Consider the following 14,023-nt stretch of genomic DNA (forward strand, 5'->3'; position numbering starts at 1 on the left):
TATTTTGAGTGTATTCCTTTGCAAAATGCACCATGCAGGTACTTTGTGACCCCATAGGTCATACCAAAAGAAAAATCGAGTATAGTCTTGCACTAAGGACCATCTGGAACTACTAAAGATCAGCTGGTCTATTAAGGGTCAAGCTGCAGGAAACCCCATCAGTGTCCTTGGAAAGCTCCCTAAGAGAACCTAATATTATTATTCTAAAGTCTGTGCTTTTGTCCCCAGTGTTAAATATTATTTGAAATATAGCCACCCAGCTCAACAGTTTACAGAATCTAATATACTCTGTCCACATCCACATTCAAATTCTTTCATTTTAGTTGCAAAATCTATCCGTTAATATTATTCTTTAAAAGGAGTACTTCAATTTGAAAAGCAAATAGACAATTAATTATTAAACATAACCAAAGAACAGTGCTGTGGACAAAAAAACCTTTAGTGGCCTTAAAGATCCCAAACTCCTGTAAATTCTTGTAATGTTCCTGTTAAATGATGATGTTCTCCTCAAACAGTCAAAATGAATTGGAAATAAGAATATATTTTCATGATAGTAAACCTGCACAAAATGCCCTCTAAGAAGCTTATTGCATGCTTTGGGTAGGGAAGGCTTAGACTTGTCCAAGATGGTTCCTGCCTGCTGTCATTAAGCTGCAATTGGCCAGCAAGAAATGTCCTGAGATTGCAGCAGAACATAGGTGTCCATGCTTCACTTTAGGATGAAGCCTCATGTGTTGCCAAGCCCCACTTTCTGTGTAAACTGATGAAATGCAACTGCAGCATTTTCAGATGGTTCACGTAACTCCTGCTCTTAAACCCCTGAATATCTGATGATGATGGATCTAGCTGTTCTGTTATGCTGGATCTCAAGAATGCATTGAAAATAAATGTTACATAAAGGTGCAAAACAGCATTGTTGTCAGTGCAAGGAAGGCCTCTTGGCGTCCTTGTGTATAAAGCATAATATGACTGATCAACATGATGTTTGAACAGATAATCAATGTTTATTATGTGTCTGACTTCAACAGAATTTAGTTTCTTATTATTAGAAATAATTAAATTAACTATCTCAGTGAGAATTATTTGCTTAGTGCTTCAAATAATTTAATAGTTAAACAATGGATAATTGTGAAAAATGGATTTGAAAATAATTTTCATTTTGTTTTAGATTGCTTGCAGCTGTCCTGAGAGAACTGTGTTAATAACTGCAGAGAAAGAATCTGTAAATGAATTAGGGAGGAATATTCAAGGTGTCTTTTCCAGCCATGTGCATAAGACGTTGTTAAATTATTCTTTGGAGAATAATACAAGATTACATTCATATGACCTTTCAGGCTTGACCTTGATGGTAAAGATGTTATTTTAGATACCAGTTGTTCACATAGTTTGGGACTGAATAAAATTATGACGAGTAGCTCCTCAAAAGGGGCTATCACATTGAGTAATTCGTCCAAACAGGCAACTTCTGGTGACTGTAAGAACTTGCAAATTATGGAGGATAATTTTGCAATTCTGGTTTGTGCTTAAAAACCTTGTCCTTAACTCAGTGCAGGTGACCCCCACATTATGGCTGTTCGGGTTATGGAAATTCGCCCTCAGAAAATTCACAAATCACTACCCAAAAATTTGAGAGTAGGAATAAAATTTACTGTCATGGAGTTTATGTGCAAAAAAGTAAATAAATCAACACACAACTTTTTTTCCTCAATGCATTTCTTGATGCATGTACAGATGACACAGCTTTGCATTATGGAAAATTGTGATACGGTCTGTTTTCTAGGAACACCCCACCCTCCTGTAATGCAGGGATCCCCATAATGCATTTCAAAGAATAATTTTGTGCCAGTAACATTATTATCCTCTGTATGGTGAAGGATAGATTGGATGGGATTGCAAGGTGTTGATTCCAACATTTACTATGTATGTTCGTTTAAAAGAAGAAATAGGTACAACTTCAATTGTTTTCCTTACCTATACTTTCTGTATCACCTCCACCCTGACAACGCTTCCCCCAACCACCAGTGAGAGGTCGGCCTGTCTCAGTTTTTTGGTGACTGGCATCTGGAGTACTCCAAAATAAATAGTAGTCGATGGACTGCAGGGTTGAAGAAACCATCTTGCTTGGGATTTATATTCTTTCAGGTGATGACATTGGTTTTCATTGGGAAATACTTCTTTTTGGAGCAGAAACAGTCATAGATGATAGACAAGTTCGAATGTATGAGGCTGAGAATTGAACCTGGGTTCTTCAAGACATTGCAAAGTTCTGCCACCAATTTACCCTTGATATTGTTTTTAATAAATTAGATTTTTTTAAAAATCGGTAATGCTCTGGGCACCACAAGCAGAGTGCTTCAATTTGACATGTTTGTGAAGACAACCTACTTGTCACAAGATGATTTGATGTTCATGAATTTTACAGAATCCAGGCAAAACACCGGGAAATTCGGGAGCGGCAGGCCCGGGAACGAGACTATGCTGATCCACAAGATTTGAGCAGAACCTATGGATCTGAGGAAGACCCAACGTATGCTGGCATGAGTTGGTATGAATCTTCTGCAGACATTGGACGTAACCTGATTTTAAATACTAGACCACAGAGTGCAAGGGAGGAAACACAACCAATGGAAGCGGTTTATGCTCAAGTGAATAAACCAAGAAATGGGAAAATTCCAACTAGTGAAAGGTAATTGGATGTATTTTTATGCCTGCAACGTGCTCTGCAAGGATTCCTGCAGGATGTGCTTGCTTCCTTAGTACTTTCTAAAGTACTGAATACTTTCTAAAGTAATGAAGTTTGGTGTTAAGCTTCAAAGTACAATTCTGGTATAAGCCAAGATCTCCAATATACTTGATGTATCAATTTTCTGCCAATCCTTGGTGTAGATGATGCATATGAAACCATTATCAGAATTGAACTTGAAGATTTATAAGGCTATAAACTGGATGCACATTGATGTTTTCTGCTTTTGAAAAATAACCACAATTCTTGTGTGTTTCACAGCCTAGTTATCTTAACATTTTCCATATTAGGACACACTGGAGAATTGAAGAATCCTAATCTTTAGTTTGCTTGAAATCATAGTTCATTGGTCACTATTTTTTATTCTTGCCAGTTTTACCTCTCTCGCTCTTGTGAAGCTAAATTCTTTCCAGTGATAGAATTCCAGGTGCTGACCACTTTCCAGTACCTTGCTCAAGTGAAATGTCATTGTGTTCTTTTACTTTGGAAGAGAATGGAGGAGGATTGGGGATGTGGTGTAGTAAGTGATATTGTATCTCAGATTTTCACTCTGGATTGTTCGTGGGTAACCGAGCAACAAAATGCAGTTGCACACTTTTGGCACACATGCAAAGGAAATATCATCACAGCACAAAAAATCAGAACTGTAACAAGTATCAGGGGGTCAGATCCCTAGTGGACTTGGTTGCACAAGACCTCTAGACTGGCAATGAGTACAGTCCTCATCGCAGCAAGAAACAGATGGCTATCTTCGCATGGCTTATATGAAACAATTGTGTGGAAACACAGCATGAATTTTGCTTCTGCTTCTAACCATCTGAAGTTCTTGGATTTATTCAAATTATTTTTTCAGAATCCAAACTATTCCAGATTTGAGCCACTACAGATGCTCTCCACTCATTTTGGTCACGTACTGAATTAAACTGAATACACATCACTGAAAAATTGCTTGGTGAATATTGGTAGAAATTGGTAAAGTTCATAAGGGACTTAAGAATAACCAACTAAAGCAGAAGAAGGCAGCAAGCCAGAAGAAGTTGTAATCAACTTCGATCGTGCAATATCCAAACACTGTGGAAGTGAAATAAGGCTGTTTCTCAGATAGTATCAGGTATGGATATAGCTTATCAAATATACCACTTAAGACTCAAACTGAGGACAACTCTGTGGAGCAAAGTTTTCAATTGGTTAAATGTATGATTTTGGCCAATATCGAGCACACCATAAAGAACCATGTGCATAGCTGAACACATGGTTAGATAAAAGATTAGAGGCAAGGGCACTTGCATTATTTGCTAAACTATTACATGTTCAATGATGGGAGTTTACAAGTTCTCTCAGGATGCATGAAATCAGGTATATTGAATGGCCTAACACCTGCTTAATAATCTTGTAAAAAGGTAAACAGAAGTGCACCTTTCAAATGATGTACTATCATCTGATATTTATATTTCACTATGCTTGCTTCACTTAAACACAGGTAATACATTAGAGAAAATTACCTTAAGATTATGAAAATGTTCCTTTAAAAGGAAAAGGGGTGGAGAAAATACCAACAGACCTGTATGTTTAACTCCGCCTCACCTGGCAATTGTGATGTGAACTAATGCATGTTCACACATTTACTGTAATTATGTATGCTTTATTGATATTGTAACTGGTGATTAGAGTGTTGTTTTTTGTTAAGTTGGAGATAATTTCATGTTGCTCCCAGGATATTATAGTCAAGTTCACTTATTAAGTTAGTGCTGGGCAGGCACTCAAAGCTAGATTTGACTTTATTTCCAGAACTTTCCACTTTATTTATCCAAGTTATACTAGATGAAGATTATAATTAAGAGTTGTAGAATTTGGTTTCTGACATCCTCAATTTATGGAGTTACTTTTGGGGAAAGTGATCTTCATTTATTTATGTAATATATTTTCTGCCAAGTAACCGGAAGCTTCCTTTTTCACCTTGTGTTCTTATTTATATGTAAGCGTGCGTGCGTGTGTGTGTCTAAAAGAAAAAGGTCTAACATGAGATAATGTAGTTACTTAGAAATTCTGATGACTTGCCCATTTTCAAAAACTTAAACAATCTTTGAAGTGTTGGAGCTTTTGTTTTTGATTAGAGAGGAAGAATGCACAGGAGATGGGATTGAGGAAATACACTTCCTATCAAGGGCCATGAGACAGGATATAGGTGGGGACCCACCCAGGAATAGAGAGCTATAATAGTTATTATTGATGTCTACATGCTTGTAAACAGACATCAATTTTGCTTTTCTTTTCTGTAACCTAGTCCTATGTCTTGCAGTTTTCTCATGGACCTTTTAATACTGTGATATTTTCCATGTATAACATGCAGTGATTCCTGACATGACCTATTGAATTCTGTCAAGTTCCGTGACACCAACTTGAGAATGAAGTCCCAACCAGTCACTGTAAACTCTAGCAGTATAAAACCAAAGTTAAAAAATATGCAGATGGTTGGCTGCTCTGCCTTTACATTATTAATAATGGCAGGAGTAACGAGTTCACCAATTTTTTTCTTCCCTTTGTTTAAATAGGCTTTACTGTGCTTACACCACCGCCAGGATAATTCTGCATTGCTGACTGCAACACCAACATAAGTGCTAGTGTATAACTGTAGTAGAAAACTTATCTTCAAGATTACGGTTTATAGTTGCAGAATGTCTTTAGAATATCTAGTTTTGCGATTATCAACAACAGAAATGTCAATAGTCTTTGGAATCATTGAACTCTTTACTTTTCCCTCCAGCCTGTCAATAATTAACTGGCAAGTTACAAGTCTGTGTCAGAATTGTACAATGGGCTGTTTAATAACCTCTTTGACCTCTGATTTCAAAATGGTATGTCTAATTAATTTGAGTACTGCATTGCACTTGAAAATTTTCCAGTACTCTAATTGGAGGCAATAGTCTTCGCCAGACCAAAATTGAGAGAGATAAAATTAATGAACTGTATATTTTGTTCCTAAATTTTTGTGGCTGACCAGATAATCTAAAATAGCACCATGACATTCAATTTCAAGTGTAGGTCTATTAATAATGAGTGCAGTTAAAGATCTTCAGTCCAAATATCCATCATCCAAATAGATCCAAGATTCAAATATTCCCACATTCAGGATTCCCTCTGGAATGGCTCATGAGTTGCCAGAGATTGCCCCTCAGTTTTCTGTACTTTTGATGACTCTAAAGATTGAGAACAATTGATATCTGCAATCCAGACAGTCATACAGTTTTTTTTCAAGGAATCCAGACTGGAGGCCTTGGATCATACTACTTTACGTTTAGTGAAGGTATATTGCTAGTAAGTATATTGTTAAACTTTTTAAGTCTATATCTGAGTAAATATGCTGGTGACCATTATTTAACCTCCATTTCTCCATTTCAAGTTGCTTAGCTTTTTCCTGGAAAGAAGGTTCCCCTTCAGTTCAACAAATTTTTAAATTATTTTGTCTAGTCAAGTAATTAAGTGATACAAAATATTTGTAAGTATTTGCCTGATTTCAAATTATATTTTTCTTCAGAATTCTTTTAATTTATTGACACATTCAGACCATTCAGTATGAACTGATATTGTGTGACATTTCTGTGCTTTGGAACTGTGCTGCACAGTAGTATACCTCTAAAATGAGCCTTTGTAAACAGCACTAACAGTTGGATTAGTTCCAATGTCATTTTCCTTTCATGCCCCATCTGTTTTTTGGCAGAAGTCAGCTCTGATAAAGCCAGAGCTTTCTTTCCATTGAAAGGTCATTTTGAACCCTTCGCTTGAAAATGACATTTGTGATAATAGCTCAGTAGTGAAGTTCCATGGGGCTTTAAGTGTTAAAAGTGCACAACATCCCTGTGTCAAGTCTTGTTCGTGTACAAAGAACAGAACTGAAAGGATTTTAATTTAAAACTGTTGTGCAGGCACATTTTTGCAAAAATGTCTGTTGCTTTATTTTTTTCTCTAACGTGACAAAGCAATTTTAGATGGGCACCATAAGATAGCATAGATGAACAGGCACGGCAGCGTAGCAGTTAGCATAACACTATTACAGCGCCAACGACCCATGTTCAATTCTGGCCGCTGTCTGTAAGGAGTTTGTACGTTCTCCCCGTGTCTGCCTGGGTTTCCTCCGGGTGCTCCGGTTTCCTCCCACATTCCAAAGACGTATGGATTAGGAAATTGTGGGCATGCTATGTGGTGCCAGAAGCATGGCGACACTTGCAGGCTGCCCTCAGAACACTCTACGCAGAAAGGTGCATTTCACTGTGTGTTTTGATGTACATGTGACTAATAAAGATATCTTATCTGATCAAAGTGGTTAACTTACTGGTCTAACATCTTTAGTCCAGACATTGAGTTTGAATCTCACCATGGCGATTGAGGTTAAATAAATTTGAAATAAAATGCTACCATTCTTAACAATGGCTCTGACACTACCAGATCATTATAAAAATCCAACAGGATCACAGATACCTTAAGGGGAGGAAATGTGCCAATCTTATCCAGCCTGTATGTGACCCATAAATGTGGTTGATTCTTAACTGCCCTCTAAATTGGCCTTGCATGCCATTCAGATCAGGGCCATTTAGGATGAACAATAAATGCCAGCATTGCCAGAAACATCCATATCCCATGAATTAAATAAAATATTGTGTGACTGAGGAAGGAATAAAAAGCCATTTGCACTTAACAGTAATGACTACTGTCAAAACAATTAGGCTGTATTGTTTTCAAGGAAAAATCAACCAAGAATTATTTAGGGTGAAATATTACAGTTAACAAAATAAAATGATGTTTCAACATAGTTTTTGTTTTACATATAATTTCTAAGAAAGAGCTGTTTGCAGTGTTTGTTGCATAGAATCTTAGAAAATTTACACCACAGAATGAGGCATTTCAGCCCATCAGGTCAACATCAGTTGAAAAAGCGTAAATTCTACCTTCTAGCACTGGTTTCACAGCCCTGTAGGTCATGGCTTTTCAAATATACATGCAGAGAATTTTTCATTGTGATGAGGTTTCTGCCTCTTCCACGCTTGCAGGCATGAATTCCAGACTCCCATCCCTCTCCCTGACTCCCTCTGGTGAAAGAACCTGTCTTGCCTCTAATCCTTTATCCTTCTGCCAATTACTTTAAATTTCTGCCCCCTGGTTTTTGACTTCTCCTGAAGGAAATCAGTCCCTTCCATTTACTTCATCTGGGCTCCTCGTGATTCTCTACACCTTGATTAAATCTCTTCTCGGCTTCCTCTGTTCCAAAGCAACCAACTTCTGCCTGTCAGGAGTTGAAGTTGACTCGAGGTTAACATTTTCCCGTCCTGGTAACATCCTTTAAATTTCCTCTGCAGGCTTCACAATGCATTCACATTTTTTCTGTTATGCAGTGACCAGAAGTGCAGATCACACTCAAGCTATGGCCTAACAAGTGTTGTATGTAGATGTAGTGTAACATTTCTGCTCCTTGCTAACAAAGGAAAACATCCTTTGTTACTCTTTAAACCACCGCCATGCCCAACAGCTTGCAGGAACCAAGGAGGAGACGTCCAGGATACCCTTTTTATAAGTCCTGTTACCCTTCAGAACATGCATTCCAAGGTCACCATGGTCTTCCACATCTCCCAATATCCCCCATTCCTGTCGGTTTTCTTGCATTGTTACATTTCTCCAAATGTATTAACCCATCCTTTTCTGGATTAAATTCCATTTGGCAGTAACTCACCTCCTGGCTCCCCAAAGCCTGTCCGGCTTCGACAAGGCTCAAGTTAGATGTGTGATGGAATACTCTCCACTTGCCTGGATGAGCGTTGCTTCAAGAAGCTCGGCACCAGACAAGACATAGCAGCCGGCTTGATAGGCACCCCATCCATGATTCATTCACTCCGCCACTGATGCACAGCAGCAGCAGTTTGTACCATCTACAGGATGCACTGCAGCAACTCACCGAGACTCCTTGAGCAGCACCTTCCAAACCCACGACCTCTACCAGCTAGAAAGGCAAGGGCAACAAAAGCATGGGAATGCCACCAGCTGGAAGTTGCCCACCATCCTGACTTGAAAATATATCGCTGTTCCTTCACTATCACCGGGTTGATAACCTGGAACTCCCTTCCTTGCAGCATTGTGGGTATACCCACACCTCAAGGACTGTGGCGGTTCAAGAAGGCAGCTTACCGCCACCTTCTCAAGAGCAATTAGAGATGGGGAATTAACTGTTGGCTCAGTCCTCATCCCTTGAATCGATATTTTAAAAAAAACAAATTGTTATAAATGCAATAAAATAATTCTTTTACTCTTTTGCTTTCTTGATATCCATTTCATCTGTGAATAGTCTGAATCACTTTTAGGACTATGTAAAGAAAGCTTGTTGATTTGGGTGGGGTATGACACTGTCTGGTTCTGAAAATTCAATATATTTTTTAAGGAGTTTAAGTGCATTATTGCCATTTATTGTTTTCAATGTATTAGCCAGTTACAGATGTTAATGTAACAGTTTAGACTGAAAGGAACAGTGAACTTTATTGTTAAAAATTCTATCTTTGAGCAGTGGAGACAGGATTGCAAATAGATTTTGAGGTTCAGAGCTCAGTGGTGGATGTTTTATTCGCATATGGAATGAGCAATGTCAGGCAACAGACATGAAGTCACGCCAAAATACAATGATGCGTCACAACAGAATCCCATTGCTTTTTGCTGCTTTCTTTGCAATTCAGATATGTTCTACATGACAGTCACAGTCAAGACAGGAAAATAATGAAATCCACTGTCAGAAAAGATCTTGGTGCTTTAGGGGTGGGGAGATTGTTATCCTATCATTGTGCCCAAACCCATAAAATGAAGGCTATTGTTAATCTGTCACAATGTGCAAGATTATAACAGCCTTACAGAAAATTGATATTGGAGGTTGAGCATTGCTTTCTTAAACAGCCTCACAAATGAAGGACCATCTTCATTTGGTTTTAAGTTGAGAATTCAGAAAATACACCACCACAGCTGTAATGTTTTTGTTTGCACTGTGATGTATGTGGTTTCCAATTTCCCAAATTAAACATTTGTTTTGCTTACCAGACAGGCACAAAAATGCACATGCATCTGGCAGTGTTTGAGCTCTTTCCGGCTGCAACATTAAATAGGAAATGACAGGCCTTTTAAGATGGTAATACTGTATTAAGCTGTAATGCAATATACAGTGAAACAGTGCTTCCACAAAGGCACCAGTACAAATGGAGGACAAAGCTCTTAATGACATCAGTGAAAAACTGTTGTGCTTCTCTGTTTGAAAAAATAATTGCATTAGTGATAACTGGTGTTCTGTAGTTATTGATGGACACTAATGGCAAAATGATACCATTGGCTCTCAAGCTTTTGAAATGAGTTTATATCCTGGCCTGCCCCTCCAGGTGAGATACTGATTATATGGTTTATGTTTTTTTTCCAGATTTAGGAATCAATGTGCAGAACCAAATCCTGTAGTGTTCAGAAAAAATGAGGTGAATCATCATGTCGTGGTTAGTCAGTGTCAAGTTTGGCTTCTAGTTCTGGAATTGTAATACAGTTTCATCCAGCAGGTGTGAAAATTAGCTTGAAAGTACTAATTAAGGAGTGGAATCTGGTTAGTTTCTCCACTAAAATGGGAACAGAATAACACAGAAAATTAACTGTAAGCAGAAGGAGGACCTTGGGTATCAAATCCTAGCTGGTTTTAGAGTGAGTTTATATAGGTTTAATCTAAAGTTAAGATCTCCAAGTTCCAGGCACTTGTTCTGTTTCTTTAGTTCAACAAACTATTTGCAGCAATTGTATCTTGAAAAGCAAATGTTTTTTTAATTTTTTTTATTTTTGTGCAAATATTTTAACATCTGCCATCACTTTTACTTGGAAAGTTAGATGCTAAATGTGTTGATCTTTCCATCAGAGTTTCTGAAATCACTGCTTAAATTTCTACTGGCCATTACCATATTAGTCCTGTGACAGTTTTCCCTTAATTACATATGTAAAACTTATGGTTTAGTCTGTGAATTCTTTTCACTTTAGTATTGATTGTTATCAAATTTTCCAGTATAATTCTTTTGATATATTTGTTTAGGGTCTGTGGCATTTACCACAGGATTTTCCTTGACAAGAAGGACATTAATTAGATCTTACAGAAAAAAAAGTGGATGTGAATTTCATGGGTGCTAAACCAGAATTGTTCCTCTTATTTTACACAAAAATCAAAATTTCCACCCATTGTATGATTATTTATGGGAATTAAATCGCATAGGTTACAATGTCTTGGTGTTCACGTTACTGTTTAGGTACTAGTGGTGTCTGTACTAATGATCTGGAGATGTATGTTGAAATCCCATTATTGCGACAAGGATATTTAACTTCAGTTAACTAAATAAATCTGGAATTTATTCCAAAAAAATGGTGATGGGAATAATGGCCATGAAATTACTAGATTGCTGTAAAAGCTCATCTGGTTAAGTCAAGCCCTCAGAGTTAAATCTAACTCAGTCTGCCCGATGTGGCTTCAGACCAAGAGCAATGTGGTTGGATTTTAACTGGCCTCTGAAAGCGCCTAGGACTCCATTCATATATACCAAACAATTACCATGTTGAAGAATATAGCTCACCACCATCTTCTCAAGGGCAGTAGTAATGGGCAATAAGTGCTTGTCTTGTCAATGACACTAATATCTGATGGATGAATGAACAAAAGTTGCTAATACAACTGTGGGAGAGAAAAGAAGAATGTTCATTTCCAGTTCAAAGTTGGTGGCTGTGACTTTAAATGCAAGTCTGTAATAATTCACAAAAGAACGATTCCTGATTTTAAAAATGCTAGCCATACGACTAACAATGTGGATTAAATTTGCATTGTTAGGATAATGGTAAGATGATAAAGTACGGTATGCCCCTGAAGCAGTCTTATTTCAGGCAAAAAGAATGAGTTGTTCAGATTATAATCTATTTACAGTCAATTTGAAACTCCCGAGACAAAAAAATGGTTTGAGTTTTCAAGTAGGAGTATAGATTGATTAGGCTCCCAGAGTGGTTTTAAACCATCAAGAAAAGGAAGCACCAATAACCATAATTTACAAAGTGGTACCTTGGTTCTTGGAGTTGTAATCTAATTACTTTTATCCATGTGAGCTAGTTAAAAAGGATGTCTATTGCAGTTCTATACTGTGACACTTCATAATTTTCCTAATGTATTTGTTAATTCATTGTCTAATTGGTCTTGTAAATTTTTTTTGCAGTCTTTAATATTTGGTTTAAGGCTTTATAAAAGTAAAGAGAAAGTCCAGTACTGAATACGTTCACCAAATAGGATTTCTTATTCAATTCCCAGGCACATAACCAAATCTTTACCTAGATTTCAATGCAGAGAAGATCTGAAAAATGCGGGGAGTTGGGACTCTCTCATGGGAGTGCTCTAGCATATGAAGTTTGATGTATCTAGGCCAAAAAGTTTAAATACGATTCAGAAATATATGATGCTAGATCACCTCTTTTCAAAAACATCCCCAAAATGATTCCTCATAATGAGGTAACACATGCTTGCTAACAGAGATGAACGTCTTTTTCCATTGTTTATTTTTAACGTGCACATGGAGGGCTACTGAATTCCAAAAGGGACAAGACCACTCCTTCCATCAAATTATCTCTTTGTTCACTTGTCAACTGTTGTTTTGCGAAATATGATCTGCAGCTCCTGAATTTGTTGCAAGTTTCTTCACATTAGCAGCCATAATCCATTTGTAATGATGTGTAATGTGTTGAAAGATACCACAGAGTGACAAACCTGTATCAACTTTCCAAATCCAGGTTCAGCAATTGTGATAAAAGAATGAAGTGCAAGGGCAGTAATGTATCTACTTTTTAGTAAACACTTGTTTACATTGTCTTTAGGCGAGCCCATTGCAACGAACAATCAATTTCTGAAAGTTTCAGGAATATTTTTATTTATCTTTTAAGTCCCAATCACCAGTTTGTCACCATCACCCATTCTCAAAACTGTGGGATTACATCAATGTACTTCTTTTGAGTTCCGAAGCATCTCCTAATTTCCAAAGCACCATATTTCAGCATTGAGTATTTTCAGCTGTTTCTTTTCTCCTTTCCCATTTTGTGCAATTACTATATTGGCAATTTGGAGGTGCGCTCAGTGACTTAATTGGTCTGTTTTTATTCAATGGAAACTAATTTGGTTCAGATGTTCCCTTTCTTCGAATTCTTTCGATTATCAAAGTCAGTTTGTCACCAGGTCTTCATTTTATTCCTTTTCTATCCTCTCTGTCCATCTGCCCATTTAATATTATTTGTAACACACCCCTCTGGCATTTCCTGATTAAAATCAATGAGGGCGCAGACAGGATAATAAAACAGTTTATGGCCCACCCTTTGTGTTTCAGCACTGAATGCAGTGACTATCCAGTGATGAACCAGGTCACAAAACCATGTCTTTGTGGCGAGTATTCATTGATAGAACCATTTTGGCTGAAAAGGTGAAAGTTATTTAATCTTTGCAAGTGTCATTACTCTGATACAACTTTACAGAAAGATTTTCAAGGTGTCACAGAAACCAATCAGACTATTAGATTAACCAATATTTTCATTACTGCAATAGAAAACTTAAAAAAAAGTCAGTCTAATTAGTGAATTCATCAATTACTCTAATTACTAAATACATCCATTCATTCTCTGTAACAGGTTAGATGGTCTATAAATAATTTATGTTTGTGCATATAATTTGCTTAAGTTGTATGTTGGGAAAACAGCACCCAAATCAAAGTAATACTGCAATTCCAATCCCCAACAGAAAAGGGAAATTAACGCATTTTCCTGTAAGTCTTGCAAGAAACAGCTCCTCTGTTTCCACTGCAAATTAGGAACATTCCTGAGATTTTTCACAATAAAAGTCATTCAGAATTTTTCCTCAAAATTTAGTAACTAAACATTCAGCTAATAATTGACGACTATGTGCAACACAGTGGTTCTTACTTGAATTGATGCTTTGACTGTTGTTCTGAGAAAGGATGCCAGATTGTTTGGTGGAGTTTAGCGTTCAGGAATAAGCTCGTCAAACGATTAATGCTTTACATTGGATGAGAGTATCATAGTTCTTTTGTGCTTCATAATAGAGCACGCAAACAGCCCAATTTCAACATACCACTTTAATCCTGAAAATCCCTTTAATTCCTAAGATTTATTTACCTTTTATTGAACAATCAGTGATTAGTAATTTTAAAATACTTTAATTAAACTTCCCAGGTTAAATATACTTATGTTTTT

At 37.1% G+C, this 14,023-nt stretch overlaps 1 protein-coding gene and 1 long non-coding RNA gene across 12 annotated transcripts in view; one reads left to right on the plus strand and one right to left on the minus strand.

Annotated features, from left to right (window-relative positions):
* The window catches only part of pard3aa (par-3 family cell polarity regulator alpha, a), a 655,359-nt gene that overhangs the window by 577,592 nt on the left and 63,744 nt on the right, over positions 1–14,023 (plus strand). For 9 of the 11 annotated variants that reach the window (XM_052015672.1, XM_052015675.1, XM_052015670.1 and 6 more), the window contains one exon: positions 2,423–2,686. The exons of 1 other annotated variant lie outside the window; for it this stretch is intronic. In XM_052015672.1, coding sequence (XP_051871632.1) covers positions 2,423–2,686 — 264 coding nt within the window. The remainder of the gene's footprint in view (positions 1–2,422; positions 2,687–14,023) is intronic. One more of the 11 variants, XM_052015679.1, reaches the window with a different exon arrangement.
* LOC127570292 (uncharacterized) overlaps positions 1–14,023 on the minus strand; it is a 36,999-nt gene that overhangs the window by 17,385 nt on the left and 5,591 nt on the right. The gene's annotated exons all lie outside the window — the stretch shown is intronic.

The sequence above is a fragment of the Pristis pectinata genome, chromosome 5, assembly GCF_009764475.1.
Source record: "Pristis pectinata isolate sPriPec2 chromosome 5, sPriPec2.1.pri, whole genome shotgun sequence".
Taxonomy (NCBI): domain Eukaryota; kingdom Metazoa; phylum Chordata; class Chondrichthyes; order Rhinopristiformes; family Pristidae; genus Pristis; species Pristis pectinata.